The sequence below is a fragment of the Dicentrarchus labrax genome, unplaced genomic scaffold (assembly GCF_905237075.1).
Source record: "Dicentrarchus labrax unplaced genomic scaffold, dlabrax2021, whole genome shotgun sequence".
In the NCBI taxonomy this organism is placed as follows: Eukaryota; Metazoa; Chordata; class Actinopteri; family Moronidae; genus Dicentrarchus; species Dicentrarchus labrax.
This window is the reverse complement of record NW_026136705.1, coordinates 14,285,345-14,307,364: the sequence shown is the minus strand read 5'-3', so window position 1 is coordinate 14,307,364 and position 22,020 is coordinate 14,285,345. Positions and strand designations below refer to the sequence as shown.

The 22,020-nt window shown below is 39.6% G+C and overlaps 2 protein-coding genes across 5 annotated transcripts; one reads left to right on the top strand and one right to left on the bottom strand.

Annotated features, from left to right (window-relative positions):
* The first annotated feature begins 5,772 nt into the window (after nt 1–5,772).
* On the top strand, nt 5,773–8,616 carry LOC127363577 (uncharacterized). Of its 2 annotated transcripts, XM_051400251.1 has the most exons (5): nt 5,774–5,929; nt 6,924–7,082; nt 7,207–7,308; nt 7,615–7,788; nt 7,908–8,616. In XM_051400251.1, exons 2-5 carry the CDS (start codon nt 6,924–6,926, stop codon nt 8,106–8,108), a joined length of 636 nt encoding a protein of 211 aa, XP_051256211.1. In that variant the 5' UTR covers nt 5,774–5,929; the 3' UTR covers nt 8,109–8,616. The 2 variants fall into 2 exon arrangements, with proteins under 2 accessions (XP_051256210.1, XP_051256211.1); XM_051400250.1 differs by having other exon boundaries at nt 5,773–7,082.
* Nucleotides 8,194–21,156, bottom strand: myo1ca (myosin Ic, paralog a). Of its 3 annotated transcripts, XM_051400248.1 has the most exons (33): nt 20,897–21,156; nt 20,592–20,718; nt 17,665–17,823; nt 17,459–17,574; nt 16,948–17,146; nt 16,663–16,743; nt 16,340–16,519; nt 16,139–16,237; nt 15,582–15,695; nt 15,415–15,486; nt 15,202–15,321; nt 15,011–15,093; nt 14,773–14,878; nt 14,595–14,675; nt 14,412–14,503; nt 13,944–14,038; nt 13,767–13,813; nt 13,568–13,648; nt 13,307–13,412; nt 12,386–12,503; nt 12,167–12,280; nt 11,959–12,035; nt 11,742–11,810; nt 11,191–11,275; nt 10,928–11,087; nt 10,706–10,789; nt 10,519–10,612; nt 10,037–10,092; nt 9,808–9,943; nt 9,368–9,438; nt 9,184–9,281; nt 8,983–9,082; nt 8,194–8,868 (listed from the first exon to the last, which is right to left on the bottom strand). In XM_051400248.1, exons 2-33 carry the CDS (start codon nt 20,607–20,609, stop codon nt 8,842–8,844), a joined length of 3,138 nt encoding a protein of 1,045 aa, XP_051256208.1. In that variant the 5' UTR covers nt 20,610–20,718; nt 20,897–21,156; the 3' UTR covers nt 8,194–8,841. The 3 variants fall into 3 exon arrangements, with proteins under 3 accessions (XP_051256208.1, XP_051256207.1, XP_051256209.1); XM_051400247.1 differs by having other exon boundaries at nt 20,592–21,156; XM_051400249.1 differs by lacking the exons at nt 20,592–20,718; nt 20,897–21,156 and adding an exon at nt 18,526–18,739.
* Between the last annotated feature and the right edge of the window lie 864 nt (nt 21,157–22,020).

The window sequence follows — 22,020 nt, the reverse complement described above, 5'->3', positions numbered from 1 at the left end:
AAAAGGCTTTTTTGAATGTATATTTTGATATGTTAATTTTAAATCTGTGTGTAAACAACACATTCATCATATATAAAATGGAATTAAAGTTTTTTTTAGCACATTTGTGTGTTTGTTGTGCGATTATGATACATTCTGCTTCTTAAATGTTACTGTACATTACTGTAGATAGTGTCACTGGTTTCATCAAAAGTGATCTTTTTAAAAACAATTAAATGGGAAGAGTTTTGGACAGGAAACGATGAGATAGACAGAGAGGGGGGTATTACATGCAACAGTAACAGTAACATTTCCATACACTTTTATACTGAAACGAGTATGTTGCAGTCACTAATCAGTAGACGCTTCCATGTGATAATGAAAATGATGGGATTTCTGGATTTCTGTGCAACAAGATTTTCAGATATTTTTTTAATTCGCCCGTTTAATCAATTATTCATTTTCCATTCACATCATTTCAGCCTCCAGCCATCTGTAAGAGCAATTTGGTCAATGTGTGTTATTTTTCTGTGAACAAGTATACACACCCAAGGAAGACAGACAATACATGTTGTTATTTAGAATTTAAATCATTTCTAAATATTTACTACTTTTGTTAAATCATTATCAATCAGCATTAGGATTTTAAAGTTCTGCAGGTTTTATTGACTTTATAGGGCCAAAAAGCTAAAGAATGAAAAAATAGCTTAATTGTCCTTTTATAATGGCAGCTATTTTAACTGGTCATAGTAGGTAAAGCACACAGTAACACCAATAATATTAATGATGGCTCAATTCTATTCAAGTGGCCCTGAAACTGAAGCATCTAAAAGGAATTCATCTAATTAATATTATTATTTACACTTGTGCTTTTCTGTGTTGCAAAATTGTTATTTGTACTTTTTAGACTTTTTAAAACAACAGTATAACCCTTTAAATACCTATGTATGAAAATACCTATAGTAAATGGCTCACAACTATTCTAGCTGTAGACATGTGATTAAAACATTCAAACATTCATTTACCATAAGCTGAATAAGAGAACTGGGCCTCAATACCGTCTCAAATGGGAAGGAAATGCATAACAAAACTAAAAGGGATGCCTAAAACCACAAATGAATGAGACCGAAAATAGACTGAGAGTAGATTGCGCACAAGGGGAATTGAACATTACTGTATAAAAAGGAAAATGGGGGAAGAGGTTATGAAAATGAGGGATGCCCTTCTCCTAATGCATCCATTCCCCTTCTACTGACCACATCATGACAGTTCAAGAACAACTAAGCATTTTCTCTTTCTGAGAGGAAGTCAGCTTGTTTTGAACTGCCTGTCCTCTTGGGACACCTTCATCAAGCCAGATAAAAAGATACAGTTTGTAAACTATTACATAACTGCTTTGGTAGTAGGTAGTCCTCCAACATATAGTTTATAGAGTATGTACATTTTCAACAGCTTTTTAGATTCAACAAGTCAGCTGTTTAACTAGATGTTTATCTATAGCTATATGTGACAATTCATAAACATATCTACATATTCTCTGAATTATTTAGTTAAAAATCTACAAATACTAGCTGGTAATGTAAGTGATAATCAACTTCATGTTTATATGTGGTTAAAATTCTGGGCTAAAAGCTAACATGTGTGAATGCACTGCATGGACAAGGCAATATACCACTCTGGGTTTGTTTAGTGGAGAAATGATAATTATATTTAATTAACAGCAATAAAGGATTTGACTCTAGTCAGCTGAATATCAGCCTAATACAGTGGTTCCCAACCTGGGGGTCGCCAAAGACTCATGGGGGGTCGAGAGGCCTTCTTGATGTGAAGGGGTGTAAGAAAACCTAAAAAATATACACAGTTGGACTGTATTTCAGCATTTTGTTCATTTCTGTGAAGAAAACTAAATGAAATTGTTATTTTTAAAGTTTAGATTATTATTTAAGAACTATTAATTATTGTATTAGAAAAGTATGCAGTTAAAAGAACCAAAGACCTAACAGAACAATAAGAAGGAAACACTGAATTTGTCGGAAAAGACACCTATTAAGTATGTACCATTGGTAAAAAACAAAAAAAGTACATGATACAGACGGGGAAATTATATAGAAATAGTCCACAGAATTATCAGGAAAGCTCATCTCTGATGTAATATTCACAGGAAATAATCCAAAATTCTTCAATATCTCTCGTTTTACACAAACATCCTGCAGTTATTGCGTTCAATATTTGGCTTAATTGTACAGTTTACCAGTTATTCTGTACTGTTATTGTTAAGCATTTAATACAATATGAAACACGTTGCTCAGTCAGAGGTTGTTAGTTTACTCAGTGATAAAAAAGGGCAAACTGGTTGGGAACCACTGGCAACGTATGTAACTCCACTGTTACAACTTGTGAGAATATTTAACAACTTTTATAAGAAAGAAAGGAAACGTTTACTTAACCAGTGTGGAAACATATATAACAACAAATCTTTACACGTATTGTAATTATTTCTATTATTTCTAAATTTCTAAACTATTGACAGAATATGTAGGTACATTTGTGAATTGTCACACACGCTCTGGAGGTAATTTGTTAAACAATCTACAGTCAAAGCCAAACAGCTGAATGTTTGAATTTCAACAATTATGAAATGTTAAAGTGTATTCCCATTCTCAAGTTTCAATTATTCTGACGTTATTCCCCATTTCTTTCATTTTTTGCCCAACAACTTTTGCAAAACAGTCATTCATTCATTCCTAGAATGACGATAACACAAAAGGAAAATGTAACACATCGGAGCTTAATTGATTTAATTAGATCATACAAGTCTACATAATTGCAATCAGAAAACAGTCAACTGTAAATCAGACTCTATTATCTATAGTTTTATGGCTTCAAGGTTTACAGACAGAGTGAGCTTTGAACCCTGCAGAGTGACAGTGACAAGTTGAGTTTCTTTAAACGGTCTTGACTTTCCTGCTGCCAAGCAAAACCCAACACTAATATTCAAAAGTGAAACTGCCACACCACAAAGAGGTAGGTTGAAACTACCAATTTTTAGTGTTTCTGTTTCGCAGAAATAATAAAAAATAATCACATTGGACTATCTCATCTAGCCCTATCACTTTGTCTCCAACACCTATAACTTTACTTGACCACACTATGAGATATGTGTTTTTGTTGTGCTTGCAGATTCAGAGAAATGACACCACTCTTTATGTATATTATTTATATTTTTTATACAATTCTTTTTCATACATGGTGTCTAAAACGAAACTTTTTTAACTTCAAAAACTGACTTTGAGAAATGTGTCATTAAATCTAAGTGTTATTATGTCATTTTAACTTTAACTTTTCCCTAAGAAACATGAAAACTCCTCCACAGATTTAAACAAATACAATATTTTATTATTATTATTCTTTAAAAAAAATAAAGAAGCAAGTTGCTGTTGATCGAGACAGTGTGGGTGTGAGAAGAGACTGCTTAGTGGCCATTAAATTCAAGAAAGATGATTTTTACATTTAATCTAGGTTTAATCAAAGAAGTGCAGTCTATCAGGCCATCAATTCTTGCTTGACGTCCAAGTGATTGACTGTAAACAAACTGAATAAAGTGAAAGAAAAAAGAAAAGAAAGAAGAAAGAATCGACCAGAACATTCAAAAATTGTTGCTCTGCCTTCTTATTGTTTAATGCAGGATTGTTTAATTGTTATATTTTATAAATAAATAGATAAATAGACAGATAAATATGGTTTGTAACACGTTTTCAGTATTTCCTTCTAGTTCAGTGATCAGTACACGAAAGCTTTAACACAGTTGTTTAATTTTCATTATGATGACAAGACTTGGAGATGATTAATAACATTTTATATGCCTCAGTTGTTACTCCTTTGAATGTTGGGTGACTTCCGATGTTGTAGCCCACACATTAGATTTATCTCTGGTTGGGAATTTACCTCCAATGATTTATCAACCCCCTCATGGTTGCATAATTTTCTGGAAGAGTGAGCAGTTCCTTTAGCCATAAGGAAAACCAAAAATACAAACCAAACACCTCAATTGTACAGCTAAGAATGCATTGAAGGCCATATGGAAACCTATAGTCAAATGTTACTGGCATTTAGAAGTTATGACAAGGTGTATCTTTAATGACTTCCTTAATAACAATGATTTTGCACAGCAGCAAAGTCAGGCACGATGCCTCGGTAGAGCTTTTGTTTTTTAGACCCAGAGAAACATACATACACAACTAATAACAATAATAATAATAACAACAGTAACAACAACAACAATAATAATATAATCATCTTTATTTAAGATTACTTTTTAACAAACAACTTCAAAACTTTACATAATTCAGTGCATTAAAAACCAACAATAAAAGCAAATAAAAAACTAATGACAAATAAACAGTGAAAGAAAATGCAAGAACTAAAAAGATTCATACAAAATCAGGATGATATAAAGTATATATTAAGATGCATACACAAATTGGGAGCATGAGAGCACATATATAAGTGTAAGTGCAAACTGAAAGAAATAACATCATATACATAAGTGAAATGTAAATAAAAGATATAAGCTCAAATAAAGCTGGTAAAATCTAAGTTAGTCACATCTATAGGTAAATAGGATGTAACTATAGGGGGTGGTCTCGTATAATAATGGTCTGCTATCGAGCAGACAAAATGCCAATAAAAGAGCAAACTCTTGAATTTAGAAGAGATCAAAGTGCAAAATGGAAGTGCATATAGAAATACTAAAATGAAAACACACAATCAATACATGTAATGACAATAAAGTTAAAATAAAACACCATAAAATAGTACTATAAAGAGGAAACATGGAAGTAATGCAATAATGGAAAAGTAAAAGTTGTAAAAACGAGTCTGGTCAGTGGAGCAGCTAAAAGGTTTTGGTCAGCTGATCTTAGGGGTCCTGGCTGGGCTGTAAGGGGTTAAAATGTCTTTAATAAGGCTGGAGTCACACCATGAATGGTCTTGTAGGTGACTAATAACATTTTTAAATGTATTCTAATCATAATAACATACCGTAAAGTAAGCGAGGAGGCTAAAATAAGAATGTGGTGAAATAAAATTAATGGAGAGTACAATATAGAGAAACAGAAATTGGTCTGATATTGGGAAACATTAAAACTTAATGAGAGGGGCCTTTTTTGTTTTGCTTTTGTGAGAATCACTGAAACTGTGTGTCAGTAATTACTCATCAACATCATGGGACTCCCGAAATATTCCCTCAAGATGCTCAGTCAAGACTGAACTCACTGATTCAGAAGTTTCAGAAGTTAGCAGTTTCTGACAGCTTGCCACTTTCACTACACAGTTAAATGACCATGTGATGAAACTCTGCACGAATAAAGTAGTTTATTTATTTAATTGAACAGTGACCGTGCTCATTAATACACATTGCTGTAATTGTGCTTGACAATATCACCCTTAAAAAGAACATAAAATTAAAGAATTTGCTTTGTATCTGTCTATTAGTGTGTCTGTGTGATATTTAACTTATGAATAAATAAAAGTAAAAAGGTGATGCATCCTTGAATACGCAACCATATTCAGTACTTAAAGACACAAGGGCATAATCACACAATATGGGTAGAAACTGTTTATTATTTAAGTGTCACTTTAGATAATAGGTATTATAAACTTTAATTAGTGCTTGTGAAAACACCCATTCCCCAGATGTAATGTGACCAAAAAAGGAGAAAGAAAAAAAAAACCAAGTCAATGCATTTCCTTACTCAGCTTACTCATTCCTGCCTGAAATATAGTGACAGCAAGACGCTGAGAGAGTAAAAAAAGGAAAAAAATAAAAAACTCCAAATCTGATAGAAACCGAAAGCAAGAACAGGACATATATATAAACTGTACAGCCTCACTATAGCATGAAGTTACCTCATCTCGCTCAGAGTTCACTGTTCACTCCCGCTCCTCCAAGGTAAGCTTGAAAATAATACATTTTTACACAAGTTTGAGGGTTTGAGTATTTTTAAGTGTGTTATCCTGGGACATGTATATCTTTATCTACTTATATCAATTCATATTTTAATTATTTTCTGTATCACCATGTGAGCATAAAAAACAACAACACAGCAGGCAACTGTAGTGACGGCGTGTTTATGGCAGTGCATAGAAATGGAACAATTTGTGGGAAACATTTTGTTTGTATGTCTTGGACACGCTTAAGTCCACGTCAAACTTCAAGTAAAGGCTTGTCAAACAGCAGCAATGCTCCTGTATGCTTGACAACATTTAGTATTCATAATAAATTCAGTTACCATAACCTTTCTGTTGTTTATTTGTATAGAACTGAGTGAGCTCTGGTTGTCAACATCATTAGAGATCACTGTCATGGTTTCAGTGAATGAGAAAGACGTTGACTAATCAAGAAGACTGTGTTGCACCAACGACACAAGATGCAACTCAATAAAATGTCCGAAATGAAATGGAGCATTTGCTTCTACAGATTAATCTTCTCAATCTTCCTTTAAAGAACATAGGTCAGTAGTGATGTTGTGTGGTTGGATAATATGCTGAAAAAATGCTTCCTTCCCCACTGAAACCATTTAGAGGAATCAAAAAACGTCTTTTTCCATACATGTGCAACCAAATCAACTGTTACTGTGTCACTGAATTACAGAAGACAGAAAGCTTGTTTTGGGATGTCGTTTTGGGGTTGGACGGCGGGGGTGGCTTTTCTTTCAGAAATATTAATGGACTTCCTTTTGGATACTAAATATGGTTAGTACAGTTAAGTTCCCATAAAGAGACACTCAGCCTCGGAATGCCCAATGTGTGCTGGAAGTGATACTGTAGTGTCAGTCAGAAGAGTCGCAGAAGTGACAGATCTGAGTGGGTTTATACCTGAAGAGCAGCTGAGCAAATCATTTTGATTCAAACGGCCCATAACTCTGGTCATGTCTCTGTTTCAGATGACTGTTTGGTTGCAGACTCTCGTCCTCCTTTGCTGTATACTGAACTGTGTGGAGTCCTCTGCTCCATCTCCAGACCGCCAGAGGAATAAATATAATTATTCCTTTCTTCTCACGAAGTCCACCCGAACTCGTGTCCAGCAGCTGCAGAAGATATATGTGAGTGCTGAAAACTCCTCTCTGCTCTCCTGACAAACAGCTAATCACTGTGAGCTCTGCACACATCCAGCATTAGCTTTCCCTAACCATAAATCTTTAATTATTACTGTGTTTACTTCAATAGAAGGAGCAGCAGTTGGGAAATCAGCATTTTGAGGACAGAAGCAGGCAATTGAAGGACCTGCCATCACTTTCTACAAATTTCAACAGCTGGCTAAAACTGACGGTTAGTATCCGTCTGAGTGTTTCAAAACAATCCCACAGAAAATCACACTGCGGTTGTTATTGTGAAAAAAACGTCCTCAAAGTTTTCTGAGAATTTCTTCCATTGTTTTCATTTTTCAAAAACATTTTTTTTTTCCATTATGGGGATTAAAAAAAAACACAAACCCAATGACATTGTCTGAAACTCTGCTCTTGCAGGGTGTAAAACTTTGAGAGGAATTCCCCTTTTAGAACTTCAGGCCTTTAAAGGCGGTTGTGCAACATTCTGATTATGTAATTGTGTGGTTGTCTCTCGTTGTGCGTTCAGGACTGGGAACGACTGCATGCTGCCCTAAGGGACATGCAGACCTACTGGAATATGCTGGAGTGGAAGAGAAAACAGCTGGAGGAAGAGCAGATGGCGGGAGTGGGGGATTTACCTCAGAGCATCAAGCACATTCAGCTGGACCTGAGGGATCTGATGAGCCAAGCAAGCAATCAGGTATCCACAGTCTTCTTACTGAAATCCACCCACGTTTTGTCCCCTTTTCAGCCCACATGTACACTTTGGAGGAAGTGACACCAAGGTCTGATGATCAATTGTTTTGCTTTCTTATCCAGATGAGTTACATGCAGAGCTCTAGGATGAGGCCAACCTCTCCTCCAGTACGGGCACCCTTGAACCCAGAATCCAGGTCTAAGACGGTGTGGGACAGCCGAGTTGAGGGTTACATCATTCTGAGGGATCTAGACCTTTACCTCACCAAACTGGCAAGAGACTTTCTTCTACTGGCTGCAAAAACACCCATGACTCAGCACTGAAAGAGCACTGGGACCTTGACAACACACACATGCACACTGCTAAAAGAAGCAAAGGCTGAACTGACAATCAGCACCTAACAGAAAATTGGAATACAAGTGATAACTTTAATAAGTGCTGCAGTGGTGTTGTCAACACTTTACACAGAGCTACCATTTAAGCTTTTTTATATGATGTTTTAGTGCATATTTATGGGTTTTCTTGGGTATTTCCCAGAGTTTCTGTCTAAGCTCTAACTGTAAGTTAGCAATAAGCTGCCAGAGCAGAGAGAACTCTTTCCAACATCCTGTTTTTCCCCCAAGCCCTCAATCTACTGGACTTTCCAAAGATATATTTACTATTTATTAATATATTTATTAACATGTTATTTATTTCAAAGTGGTTTGTTTTATTTCTCTTAAAATAAAGAGGTAAAGTGTTTTACATTAGAAGACATTTTTATATTTGATGTGTTTAAATATATTTGTGTATGATTATTTATGACAATAAAAAGATGAAGCATTTGGAACAGTGGCGACTTCATGGTATGATTTTCTAATCTTTAAAAGAATTAGCAGTAATTATTGCAACACTTGTAATAATGATGATGTATATGAATTAATAAGGGTTCTTTCTTCTGTTGTGTGTGCTTTGTGGTATCATGCTGCAGACTACTAACTAATTAATAACTTCTGAGTGGCAATCCTCCGGTTAGCTAAAAGGATTACTGTTTGTCTGGTTGCTGTTTTCCGTTCTTCATGTGGTGTTGATCCGAGGGGCAGTCTGCAGAGTGAAATCACATCGAACAGTCAGCTGGCCAAAATGTTTATAAAGTTAAAAAAAAACCCATCCTCCCTGCAGGCTCCACACATGACATTAGAACTGCCGCTGACTCACCACTAGCAGATGTCCTCGCTTGCCTTTGGCCACCTTTAGCTCTGAACCCCTGACGAAATCAATGATTCCCTCCTTGCCTCGAGCCACAGCAAACCTAATACTGCACGCCGCACAGGAGGTAACAAATAAAGACAGGATAGGGAGATGAGCACCGTTAGGTTGGCAACAATCAACATAGAGAAGCAGTCAGACAGGCCTCACCTGCCCGGGCTGATGTTGACGTAGTTGACCTTGTTGGCCATCATGGCTAGTTTTGTCACCAGCTCAATCACATGGGTGCACTGCAGCACCACATCGCCCTGAGGGAGACACAGCTGCGTTTAGATTGGCTTCGTGGTTGTGCACACAGTGTGTAAACAGTCAAGAGTCTGCGTCTCACCATTACCTTCTGCTTATTGTCCTCACTGGGCATGTGCAGAACAAACATCCCATCGCTCAGAGAGCTCACAGAGATACCTGTTAAAAAGAGAAAACCTGGCTTAAACTTATTGAACTAAGGAACCTAAGAAACGTCTTTGTTAAATCAATAACTGGTTCAATATTTGTAATGTCTATAAGTCCTCTCAGTTAAAAGTATCTTTCTTTGAGCTGGGACACAAACACCATTTGGTTGCCATGGATATTTCTGCACAGAGAAGGCACAGTAGCCGAGATATTATGACTGCTGAAGGTCAAAGAAAAACAGACCTAATTCAACTCCAACAACTGTAATAAATCCTCTTTAGCAATACAAATACAAAGGAAGGATTTAAGGACATTATTCAGTATCCTAACATAACAGATTTCTCAAACGACCCCTTTTCCCCACTCAGGGCTAGTTTTCACCTCTCAGAGCAGCGTAGTCAATCCTCTGTTTGATCTTGGTCCTGTCCACCAGCACAGCAAAGGTGTTAGTGAGGAGCAGCTGGCGAGGGCGAGGCTTAAAACCCCTCCTGTCATACTTTATGACTGCAACACCGTACTAGGAAGCACAAGGAGACACTGTGAGGCAGTTGAAAGGTTATGTAGCAGTTTTATCATCATCTCACAGAAAAAGGAAAGAAAAAAATCCCACCTGCACTTTGTCATTGCCGAGGGTCTGGACCACTTTGAGATTGATCTGCTCACGTTCTATATGAAGCAATAGGAATATAAATGTTACATATTTGTTGCTACATCATCTGTGTGGTGTTAAGTATGTACAGGGGTCACATGAGGCTGGCTACAGAAACGATTAATCACCATAAGGCCCAATATTAAAATGCCCAACTTTACAGCAGAAATAAACATGTTTACAGCCTGGTACAAAAAAAGGGTTTAATCTCTACAGCTAAATTCCCTGTTCATGTGTTTAAATTATATTAAGGATTAAAGTTACACATAATTAAGGGACTGGATGCTTTGAGTGACAGGTGGGTGCCGTCACAGGCAGCGGTTTCAGCAACAATACTTCATTCAGTCCGCCTCATCTCCACCCACATTCCATGTGTTTGCCCATTTCTAGCCGGGAGCCAGAGTGACAATGAGTGACATCACTGTAACTATGTCAACACGTACCCAGCCTGGAGTCCAAAAACAGCCTCCCAACACTCTGAGGGTAGCTGTCTTTCTGATCCTTGAAGATCTCACTGGCTTCAACCTTCTGCATCATCTAGAGCAAAGGAAAAGAATCAAGCAAGATGAAAAATGAGCAGATTTGTTCATCTTTTAAGGTTTAAGGTTCTGCCTTCTATGGTCAGTGTACCTGCTTCTTCCATTCAGGCTGGACCCTCCTGCAATACTTTATGACCATGTTTCTCATGTGGAGCCTCCGCAGGTGCTCCGAGGCCTGTAGGGCACCATGGAATTAACAATGCAGAATTTGCATTAATAATGTCACAGATTATTACGGGTATATATACTTTTATCTCTATGCAATGTTGTAAGTCAGCAGGATGAGCCTCTGTGTAGCTCCGGTTGTTAATACCTCAACAAGGGAGGGAGGAGGTGTCGGCCAGCTTTTGTCCAAAACGCTCTTGGGCAGGTTTTTGCGTAGATTCTTCAGGAAGGAGTAGCGTACATGATCCAGGAAATACTCATTCTCAGGGCAGTATTCCTCATGACGGTAGATGAAGCCTTTTATGAACCTGAAAAAAAAGACAGATACAAGGAAGAAAACTGACTATAGGTGCACAATGCAGTTGAAACATGCATACAGAAATAAACCGTAACAAAGTATCAGTCAAGCACCTGCGTATTAAATCAGCAGCCTGTCGACGCCTCTTAGCCCTCCTGCGTGCTTTCATCCCACGCCACCCAGACTGGATCATTATCACTATACATACACATACATGCATATATTAACACCAAGGCAACTTTTATACTCAGCCAAAGAGAACATCCCAAAGTTAGTATAGCATGTTGGAAAAGTGAAATTAAGTCAAAAAAATACATAAATGTCCACTCAAGTGGGAACATGGACCACGTGAGGGGCATTTTTCAAAACTCTGATGGCCATTTTTATGCATATGTACACAGCCCAGCCCAATACAATGCAAGAAATCCCAAATCAACATTTAGAGAAGTGAAAATGAAAGTAAAACACCATCAGAAAAACAACAAACTAAAGCTTAGTTTTGGCAGGCTAAATGAAAATGCATCAAAGTCATAAAAATATAAAAAGCACAACATAATAGACCTGATCACTTCTGTGAGTACTTCTTTCACTTTTAGGGACACAATGAGACTGTTTCTGTAAGGGAGAGGAAGGAAACTGTGACAGCAGTGTGATGTGCTCTGACCTGCGTGTCTGATGCGTTGGTACTTGGCTCTCTCCCTGTAGCCTCTCCATGATGTCTGCAGCGCCAGAGCTGGAACACGACAAAGAAAAGAGATTAAAGGTGGATTTATGTGTTCAAGAGGTCCTGCTAATTCATAGGGATTTCTCCCACAAAGGTAAGATTTGAGTGGGAGTCTTTTCTGGCCCTAATGTTTACAATCCATACTGCTGTTACTTACCTATGTCTGGCTTTTTTGCTTCTAGTGCATCTTCAGTGGTGAAGAGAGTTTTTGGGAAACGGATGAAGATTTTTGACCTGCGGAAAGTACAAGTACTTTGGGGTTGATGGCATTTGATAAGCGCCTCAATCCAAACTGCTTTTAAATATGATTAGTTTGCACCCATTCATTTAGTCTGTGACTCATTGTCCCTCCAACAAAACATTACCTTCCCAGTTTGTACTCTTCTGCTTTGTAGCCTAGGTGGTTGACCAACGTCAAGACACCATCTGCCAGTCTGCCATGCCAGTTGGGCCATGTCTCAGGACACAGGGGCTTATACCTAAGGCCATTTGTACGTAATTATAATGACAGAAAGCTGAACATAAGCGTAAACACAGTAAACAGTCACTGAGGCTGTAAGTCATTCCAAGAGAAGGTCAGTCACCTCTGCAGGAAGGCTTCAAAGCGACGTCGGTAGGCAAAGCCAGCTCTCCTGACCCTCAGGTTTTCCATTAGGCCCAGGTACTTCACCTGGTGCCTGACCAGAACTTCATCAAACCTTCCTGCAGGGAGAGATCTCATTTACTGGTGACAATAATAGACGGATGGCAAATCATATGGCACACATACTGTAATATAGTACATACTATACATTCACATGTATACAGTAAGGTGTCAAGAAGAGACTGACACTCGCTTCAGCTACAGCGCTCAACAGCTGCGTCTGGCACGTGTGCAGTGTTTACACCGACAGCGTGTCAGCTGCAGCTGCTGCTAGCCCTATCTTTCTATACTGAATTTGCCTTTGAGAAATGCAGTACAATAACAGCCTTTTTAACATATGAATGGATTCTGTCCACAGAAATGCCAGAGAGCTTTTAATCAGGTACAGGAGATATTGAGTTTAAAAATTGCATTTATGTTGTTTGCCATGACTGTAACACATTCTACAGGTATAGACATTGAAACTGTAGTGAAAGGTGTACATGTTGCTGGTATGTTGTCAGTATGAGTATGAACAGACCCTTTTCACTGTCTATTTTTTTCTGGGAACTACATAGGAAAAATAGGCGAGACCTCGACTTTTTATTTTGGCATTGAAATAAGCAAGATGTTCTGCCAAGCAAACGCAGTGCTCAGGTAGGCAGTGTGAACGAGCCGTAAGGTCATTAATTACCTCAAATAAATGTATTTTTTTTAAGTTATTGTTTATTTCATATATTTTGAAAAAACATTCTTGTTGCTAATGAAAACCCAACACTCCCTCAGTCTCTTTCATATTAAAATGCTTTAGAGGGCAGAATTTATTCTCTGGGGGACTTTCATTGTAATAACTCAATGTACATTAGAAGATGTAAAAGTGTACCTGGCTGCTTGGCATCATTAGGTTTGATACAGCGCACATAGGATGGCTCTTTAGACATGAGGATCTCCATGAGTTTCATCAGGCTGTTTTTAAACTGAGTGGCAGCCTAAAGGTCAAATAAAAAAACATGACATTATGGGAAACTCTCTGTATAATTCTGTGTATGTGTTGGCTTTTGAAGACCACAGAAATACCTTAGATTTAAAACAACACCTGTTTTAGAGGATGTTGGGGGGGGGGGGGGGCGCGGGGTATTCTCACCATTTCTGAGCGTTTCTGGTCTATCACTTCCTCTCTGCGAAAGCAGTGCCTTAGGATCTGGTTTTCTGACTGGCACATGACCTGAACACACACACCACACAACCACATGTCAACATGTCCCTCTTCCTCTTCACTTAAGAGACACACAGAGGTTTTTAAAGGCTGTGGTGAGGCTCTGCCTTGGTTTCATTATGCTCACCTCTTTCAGGTTCCTGTTCAGCGAATCATTGTTCTTGTCGAGGAAACCTGAAAGAGACAAACAAATGCACTGCATCAGCTGGTTGTGAGACACACTCTGAAACAAATGTTGTGTCAAGGGAATGAATGTTGAATAAGAAGAGTCAACTGATTTATCTTGTGATAGATTACATCTTACCATTGACATTGTAGTTGACCTCTCCAGCATAATGCAGCAGCCTGAACTCCTCCCTACTCATCACCCTGCGGGTTTTTCCATTTGCCAACTTGTGCCTGAAAGACATACAAAGTATGGCTGTCACTTTTTACTCAAAATTCGAAAAATGTGTTCATAAGTGGTTCATTTTCATATTCCTGTTTGATTAAAACAGACCATTGGAAGTATTTTGCCTTGTAATCCAGCCAAAGGAGCTCCACTATCAGCTTGACCTATGGCATGCCCTATCGATCTGCTAGTAAACTAAGCTAACATGGTTATGTTGTTTAGTTTGTAAAAATGTCATCACTGATAAGATAGCAAGTTTTATATGCGGCCCATTGGTGGTGACAGCCCTAATACACACACAAACTTGCTGATATAAGAAGCAGTATGTACAAGAGCCTTTTCCGTGTGTAAAAATGATGTCTGATATAAGTTGATGCTTACGTGACAAAATGGGGATGGCCACCAAGTGTGTCTTCCAATTTCTCTAAAAAGGACACATCGCAGGTCTCTCCAGGTCTCAGACACTCCTCATCCTGGAAAAAACATTCACACTATTTAACTTGCAGTGACAGAGAGAAAGACAACACCGTATGCAGAGACAAAAATAAGAGTTGTTGTGTGCACCAGAATGGAGATGATGCCTTTGTGCTTCTCCTCTATCAGGTCACAAATTATCTTGTTGTCAAAGTACTGCACTGTCTCCCACTGAAATTAGAGGGAAACATTTGTGTTAGCATGAAAATCTAAATAATAAATATATCAAACTTACTTGTTTTGACTACCCAAACAACAAAGGACTTACTGCAATTCCCTCTGTCTCATACTCCTCCTGCTCAGATCTCAGAGTGAGCTCAATAAACAGCTGCTGGAGCTTCTCATTGCAGTAGTTGATGCAAAACTGCTCAAAACTGCAGGCAGAAATATATGGAAAATTAGGTCTAGTGCATGCTAGAGTTATGTGCAAAAAGTGCACTAGAGACAACTACTGACAAACTGTGCTGAGAAGAAGATTAAGGAATTAATATTACTCAAACTCATACCTGTTGTGCTGTAGGACCTCAAAGCCATATATATCTAGAAGCCCTATAACGGAGGAGCCCTTACTGCTCTGGTAGAGTTCATCCTGTGAAACACAGCCTGCAATCAGTGGTACAACACTGCAACTGCCCCACAACATGATGCTGAAATTCCCACTGTTGTTTTTGAGATATTATTAGAAGTGTTACTGCACCTTCAGAGCCAGCGACTGGTTGATCTTCTCCACCAACCAAGTGAAGGTCCGACCATACACAGCCTTGGCTAAGGCATCACGGGCAGACACTGCCTGCTCAAAATTTAGTGGGCTGATCATCTGTAAAGTGCAAAAGCAAGTATGACGAAAACATTTTTAAATCGCACAATACACGCCAAACAGCTGAAAACATGAGGACAAAAAGAGCGTCACCTCCTCTCCTTTGGCAGTGAGTTTCTTGTGAGTGAGTGCCTCCCTGAGGGCTGAGCCATCAACACCCAACAGCTGGAAAACAACCACACATCTGTTCTGAGTGATGCCTTTTTGGGAGATTTTGTGCATATTTGAACATCGAATAATAGCAGTGGGACTGGTCTGACCTTCGCAATATTGTTTATCTGAGTCTCAGTGGTGATATAAGTTTCTCCTTCCTCCCCTTCCCCAAACTGAGTGTTTCCCAGGTGGAGAACACTGCCGATGATATTCAGCAATTTCTGAGGTCAGACACAGGAAAAAAACGTTAACAACAACCTCATAGAACATCTGTTTTATTAACTAAATGAATGTCGAGACAGTCACTGAGAATATGATCATTAAAATACAGTCAGAGCCAGAGAAATTGTACTTTTTAAGTGAAAAAGTTGTAAAAATTGCTACTAAAACTATCACTATTTATTTTATTCATAGAGAGTTATAGAGTTGTTCTCAATGTGTTCATGATGATAAGAAATGTGGTGTTTGGCCAATGTAAAAAAACAATATTCCCTGTATAATGAAAAATGTAAAAGCCTGTCTTGGGTCCATTCCTATGACTCTACCATTTAAAGTGTTCCACTTTAATGTGGCAAATGTGGTAAACCAGAGAACAAGAGTGACAAACAAAACAGTTTGTCACCTGCATTCACTACAGTCATTCAGTGCTGTGATTGTTACCGACCTGCACTTCTTCCTCGGTGAAGCCAATTATAGGCAGGGCCTTCATCACAACTTTCCAATTATTCTTGTCACTGACAGAGCTGAGCCTGGGACAATTGCCCTGAACAAGACAATTCAATATTAAATTGCAGCTGATGGTATAATTGCATAGACCTCGGTTTGAAAACAAGTAATTCATCAAACGTCTGCACCACATACACACCTTGACCAGATAGTGGTAGTTCTGAGGATTTCTTTCCAGATCCAGTGTGTTAAGCAGGTTGTCATCCCCTCCATCCAGAAGCTGATAGAAGATGTGGAAGTTCCTCTCACCGTGGTTCTGGTGTACTACACGGGATTTCTCCAGCAGGTAGTTCAGGATGTGACCGCCCACTGGTGCCCCCTAAGAGAAGTTACAGAAAAAGATGGGAGCAGACAGTGACTGTTAAAAGCAGGTTTAAATGTTTGAGCGTCATCAACTGACAATAACTACAATTATCAGTATGATGTAAGCATATATTATTTCTATAGAGTGAGAGTGTTTACCCTAAAGTCAAACTGGACATCCATGTATTTTCCAAAGCGGCTGGAGTTGTCATTCCTCAGTGTTTTGGCATTGCCGAATGCCTGCGCAAAGCAAAAGAGCCAGGAAATTGGAGGGAGGAAGTGAAATCAAGAGCAACAATGGAATAACAAAATCCACCAGGAAAAAGCATTAACAAACAATTTATTTATAAGTATTTATAAACAACAAAGGTAATTCTGATTTCTCAGATAAACGACATAATATCATATATTGTGAAAGACAAATAAGTCTGATAGTGGCTGTACCTCCAGAACAGGGTTAGACTGCAGAAGGCGGTCACCAAGGGCAGCCATGTGATCATTAGTGGGGCAGGTGACTGCGTAGTAGAGGAGGATCTTCTTGGAGGCCTCTGTTTTACCTGCTCCACTCTCGCCCGATATGAGAATACACTGGTCCTTCCTCTCAGTCCGCATGGCCCGGTAAGTGTTGTCTGACACGGCATAGCTGAGGGAAAACACAAAAACAGCATCAACTACAGATCAACATGCAGTTGAAACGTGGTGGTGGAATAAAGTCACGCAAACAATCTGTCATAATAAAATGTTACATCAGAAGTTCACATGCTTCATTTGTGTTAAAAACAAATACAGTTTCCCAACAAAATATAAGAATCCATAAAATTAGCCAGCCTGTCACTAGACATACAGCAGGTAAAACATTTTTTGTGATTAAATGTTCTATTCTAGCTGGAAAGTGGAGGACAGTGAAGGAGTTTGGTAAAAGAAAAAAATGTCTGAGGACCATAAAATGACTCACATGTGAGGCGATATCTCATAGAAGCTGACCCCTCTGTAGCGATCCATCTGCTGCTTGGAGTAAATCTCCAGCTCTTTGTAAGGGTTCACCGACACCAACACTGAGCCAATATATGTCTGAGCCAAAATATTAGAACACATTAAAAGTATGTCTCACCACACCAACTGAAATGTTTGGGAACATAAGAAGAAAATTGGCTTTATTACATAAATGAGGTTTTCTCCAAATCGTCTCCGTAGGTTCTCTATGAAGGCTGCCTCGCTGTTGTAGTTTTCCAGCAAGACAAAGTCCTGCACCCCAACCCTGTCCCGGGCAGTCAGGGCACTCTCCATCACCAGGCGCACTCTTCCTTCAACATCCACTTCCTGCGGACAGAGAGAGAAGGAGCATTATTATAAGGAGGTAAAGAAATGAAGCACCTGCCACAGTTCAGCAGCAATGCACAGACCTCCCAGTAGCTGTAACTACACAGTTGACCAGCAGGGGGTGCAAAAGGCCTATTCCGATTTCATCTGAGGCATGGTACATTCACCCAGTTATGAAAGAATTAACATCTGGGGCTCAATAGTCCAATAATTGCCACATAATATATTACAAAATAGAATCCATTTATGAGACAATACGTATTAGGGAGACACTATCTTCAAAATATCACGGCAAATGACTCGAGACTTACTGACCACATCACCAAAACAACACTCTGTAAACACACAAAGTAAGAACAGTTCCATCGAGCCTTGCCAAGATTAAACAATGAAGACATTTAAGGAATCCAAATGATAAACAGACAAGATAGACTCTTCTGTTATGTGACGGTGAGATAGTGTACTATGGTGTATGTACAGTACATACAGCTCTAAATCACCAGACGGGATTTAACCTATGCCACTGGGAAAGTGTGTGTACATGTCAACCCCACTGTGATGACAAACATCATAGTGCAGACAGGAAATAATTAAGAGTAAAATTCTCAGATATGCCCTACAGTGAGATATTACACACAACTACACGCACAGGCATGCACACAAACATACAAAGAGATAAAAATGTCAGCAGTCAATACTTACCAATATTAAATATCCAGACCCACAATTCAGTGTGTAATCAATACACTACACTGCAGCCAAACCAGCTGCACGTCATCTTCAGTATCACAGATACATTTATAAGAAAAGCCGCCCTGCTGTTTTTCCTTTAAACATTCATAAAAAAAAACTGCAGAAAGTGGAACAAAGGGGATAGACTTCCACAGGACTTCTGTTTTTCTTGAATGCAAGAGCCTCTCAAGGGTCTCATTTGGCTGCATAACGCCGGTAAAAGGTCATTAACTTTGAACACTGGATGCAGGAAAATCCTTAAAAAAACAAGAGGACAACAGTGGAAGATTGCCAAGAAGGGAGAGCAAAGGAAAGTCACTGGATGCTTCCACTGCAGCCCCCTCCTCTTTGCTTCACCTTGGAGTATTGTTCTCCCACTCCTGCAGGTGGGCTTCCAAAAGATAGTAATTGCAGTTCACAGTCAGATTTTCCAAAGGATACAACTAAGGAATGTTAGGGTCAGGTTCAGGGCAGGCGTTCAGTGGATGCCACTTAATCTTTCTATGTGGGTGTCAGCAGTTTTGCATGCTTTTATATCCATTACTGAGGATGTATTGTGGTGTTTGAGGTGTGTTTGCATGCCTGGTGAACAAGAAATGTATTAGCACTTACATTCATGACACCTGTGCGGCAAAAGTGGAATAAGCTTTAGGTTGTAGGACATCCAATGAAGGTGCAGTTGAATTGCACAAGAATATGTACTTGCTTTAGTTTGACCCTTATGAGTGTGTGTGTGTGTGTGTGTGTGTGTGTGTGTGTGTGTGTGTGTGTGTGTGGTTGCAGCTTATCACATAATGTCACATAGCTCAAGGGGGGCTTGCACACTAATATGAAGCTTAGAAAGCACCTCCATGTGTTTAGCATACACATCAACCTTTCATGGTGGATGACAATGACCAGCACAACTTGGCTCTGAACTGTAACAGACTCCTTTGGCGTGGATCTTTCCATCTTCCTCAGATCTCATACCTTTCATGTGGTGTTATTAAGATGTGCAGTAGCTGCTGTGCTGACAGTGTTTGTGTCCACCGTTCCAGTGTCTGAAACATTGTGTGATAATCTTTCTTTCTGCTGCTTAAGAAAGACAGCATTAAATGTGCACTGATCAGCCTTTCCAAGAAGCAAAAACTCAAAAACATAGCAAACATTGTTTTCTCTCAGCAGTCATGAGTTGGCCCAGAAATCACTTTTAATAATGAAAAGCCTCATCCAAAACGCAGACCCACTGCTGTGGTAGAGGAAATCATAAAGGATGCAAAAATCATTTTTATGGAGACACTGAGGGCTGCGATACCTCAAGGGCTACAGGTGTGGGATGGAGATGTAACCAGAATACAGTGTAATCCTTGCAGTTTTGTGAACTGACCCGAGGCTCGGTTGTTACAGCAGCGAGAGTCTGATCTCACTGACAAGCTCCTCGGAGTACTTGGGCGCATTATGGGGAGTTTGACTTGGAGTACCAGGGAGCTTTGGTGAAAGCTGCAGGTTTGTATGTGCAGCAGCAGTGACAACCAGCGAGTAAGTTAACCTAACAGTAGTGGTACTTGGCTCCAGGCCCCATGACTAAGCTCTGCTGGGCCGACTACATTCGGATTGTCTTCCTTATAAGGCATGCCCCACCACTCTGTCCCAGGGCGAGCTGCTCTGGTACCACAGCTGGCTCTCTACCACTGATGTGCCAGTAATGGATATAGTGGAAAAATACCAAGTTCATCCTCTTTGGACTGCTTGGGTTAAAGCTTATATAGAAACCAAAATACACACTGACTCATACACAGAAAAAAAAATCTCCAAGTGACTCATTGTTCTGTTTTGCTTTTCCCTCCATGAGTGAAAACAGTGAAATGGTTGATCGGATCTGTGCTTCACTGTGATAATGCATACACAAGCGCGCACACACACACACACACACACACACACACACACACACACACACACACACACACACACACACACACACACACACACACACACAAAAATCCAGTTAGCTAAACATGAAAACACATCAAGGAGCATCATAGTAGTCCGGATCTTACCCTGCCTTGGTACCTCATCCTGTCCCGTTGTTGCTAGAAGAAGGCTGAACTGGTGGTTCCCCCCCCCCCAGGCTGGTGCTCCTCCTCCTGTGTCACTCCTCAACTGTAACTTCTCATCCACCTTTGCCTACAGGCGACAGAATTAGGTAACTTATCCTCTTCTCTCTCTCCCTCCACGTCACTTTCTCACTTTCTCTCAGCTTTAGTCTCTTCTCCACGTCCTTCCTCCTCCGCGTCTGGCTCCCCTGTGAGGACAAAGCATACGCACTCAGGCCAAAACACCAACAGTCTCTCCTTGTTTATACCTTCAATTCATCTTCCCTTTGACAGGTCAAGTAAATGTCCGCCTCTCGGTGAGTCCCTCTCCTTCCCTCTAAACTACAATGCATGAAACATGGGCAGGAACTCCTCTCACACGTCACACAACTGGATAAAAAAAAAAACTCAAGGGAAAATAAGCCAGAGAAATAGAGAGCTGAGAGAGTTTGGAAAAAATTGCTAAGAGCCCCAAACTACAAACATGTAATCACTGTGCAGCTATATAAAAAGTGAAGAAGAAAAAAAACTGAAATCACATGATGAGATCTCAGTACATTCTTTCTTTCCTACCCTCCCTGTTTAGTTTGCTCCCTCCCTTTTCTCCCACAAGCTGAGACAGATTCACATGGGATGTGAGTTATGGGGGTGTTTCACCAGCAAGATGGCCTGTCTCTGTGTGCTATCTTCCAATGTTGATGAAATAACTTACAAAATAATATAGCTCTGCAGGTAATAAAGCTTTAACACAATAATGCATGGGCCATCAGATTCCTCACTTCTTCCGTTCCCTCCCTTTTCTAGGCATTTTTGGGGAGTGCAGTCAAGGCCACATCGACCCTCTGAGAGAACAGCGCCCTCCTCAGGTTTCCCTCCCCGTATCTTTCCTCTCACCCCATTTTCCCTCACTCTGCCTCCACGCCTCACTCTTTTTCCTTTGCCAGCATCATCAAATATCCAACACTGAGGAATCTGAATAATGTTACCCAGATGGAGAAAGCCTCTCGCTCTTTTACTCAATCTCTGGCTGTCTCAATAGTTCTTAAAGCGAGGAGAAAAAAAATCTACATGCTGCTCCCTCCCTACCTACCTTGCATTTATGTAGTGTATATAACCAGTGGAGAGTGGACACTGCCACATTCATTAAACTATGCAAAAGATCTTGTTCCAACTGGTGTCACTTGAAAACTTTGATGCCCTGACTCTTTTACTATATATGGTGAGCAGGTCAATATGGGGAATTTAACTTTTTCAGCCAAATGCTTTCTCCCAACTTGTAGCCTCCAAGCCCCCTTAATTTACTCAGTTACCTCACTGCATCCCCCCTCAATTGTGTGTGCTCTATTCACACCAGAATCAACTAAAATGATCAGTCGCTGCAGGTCAATTTTGT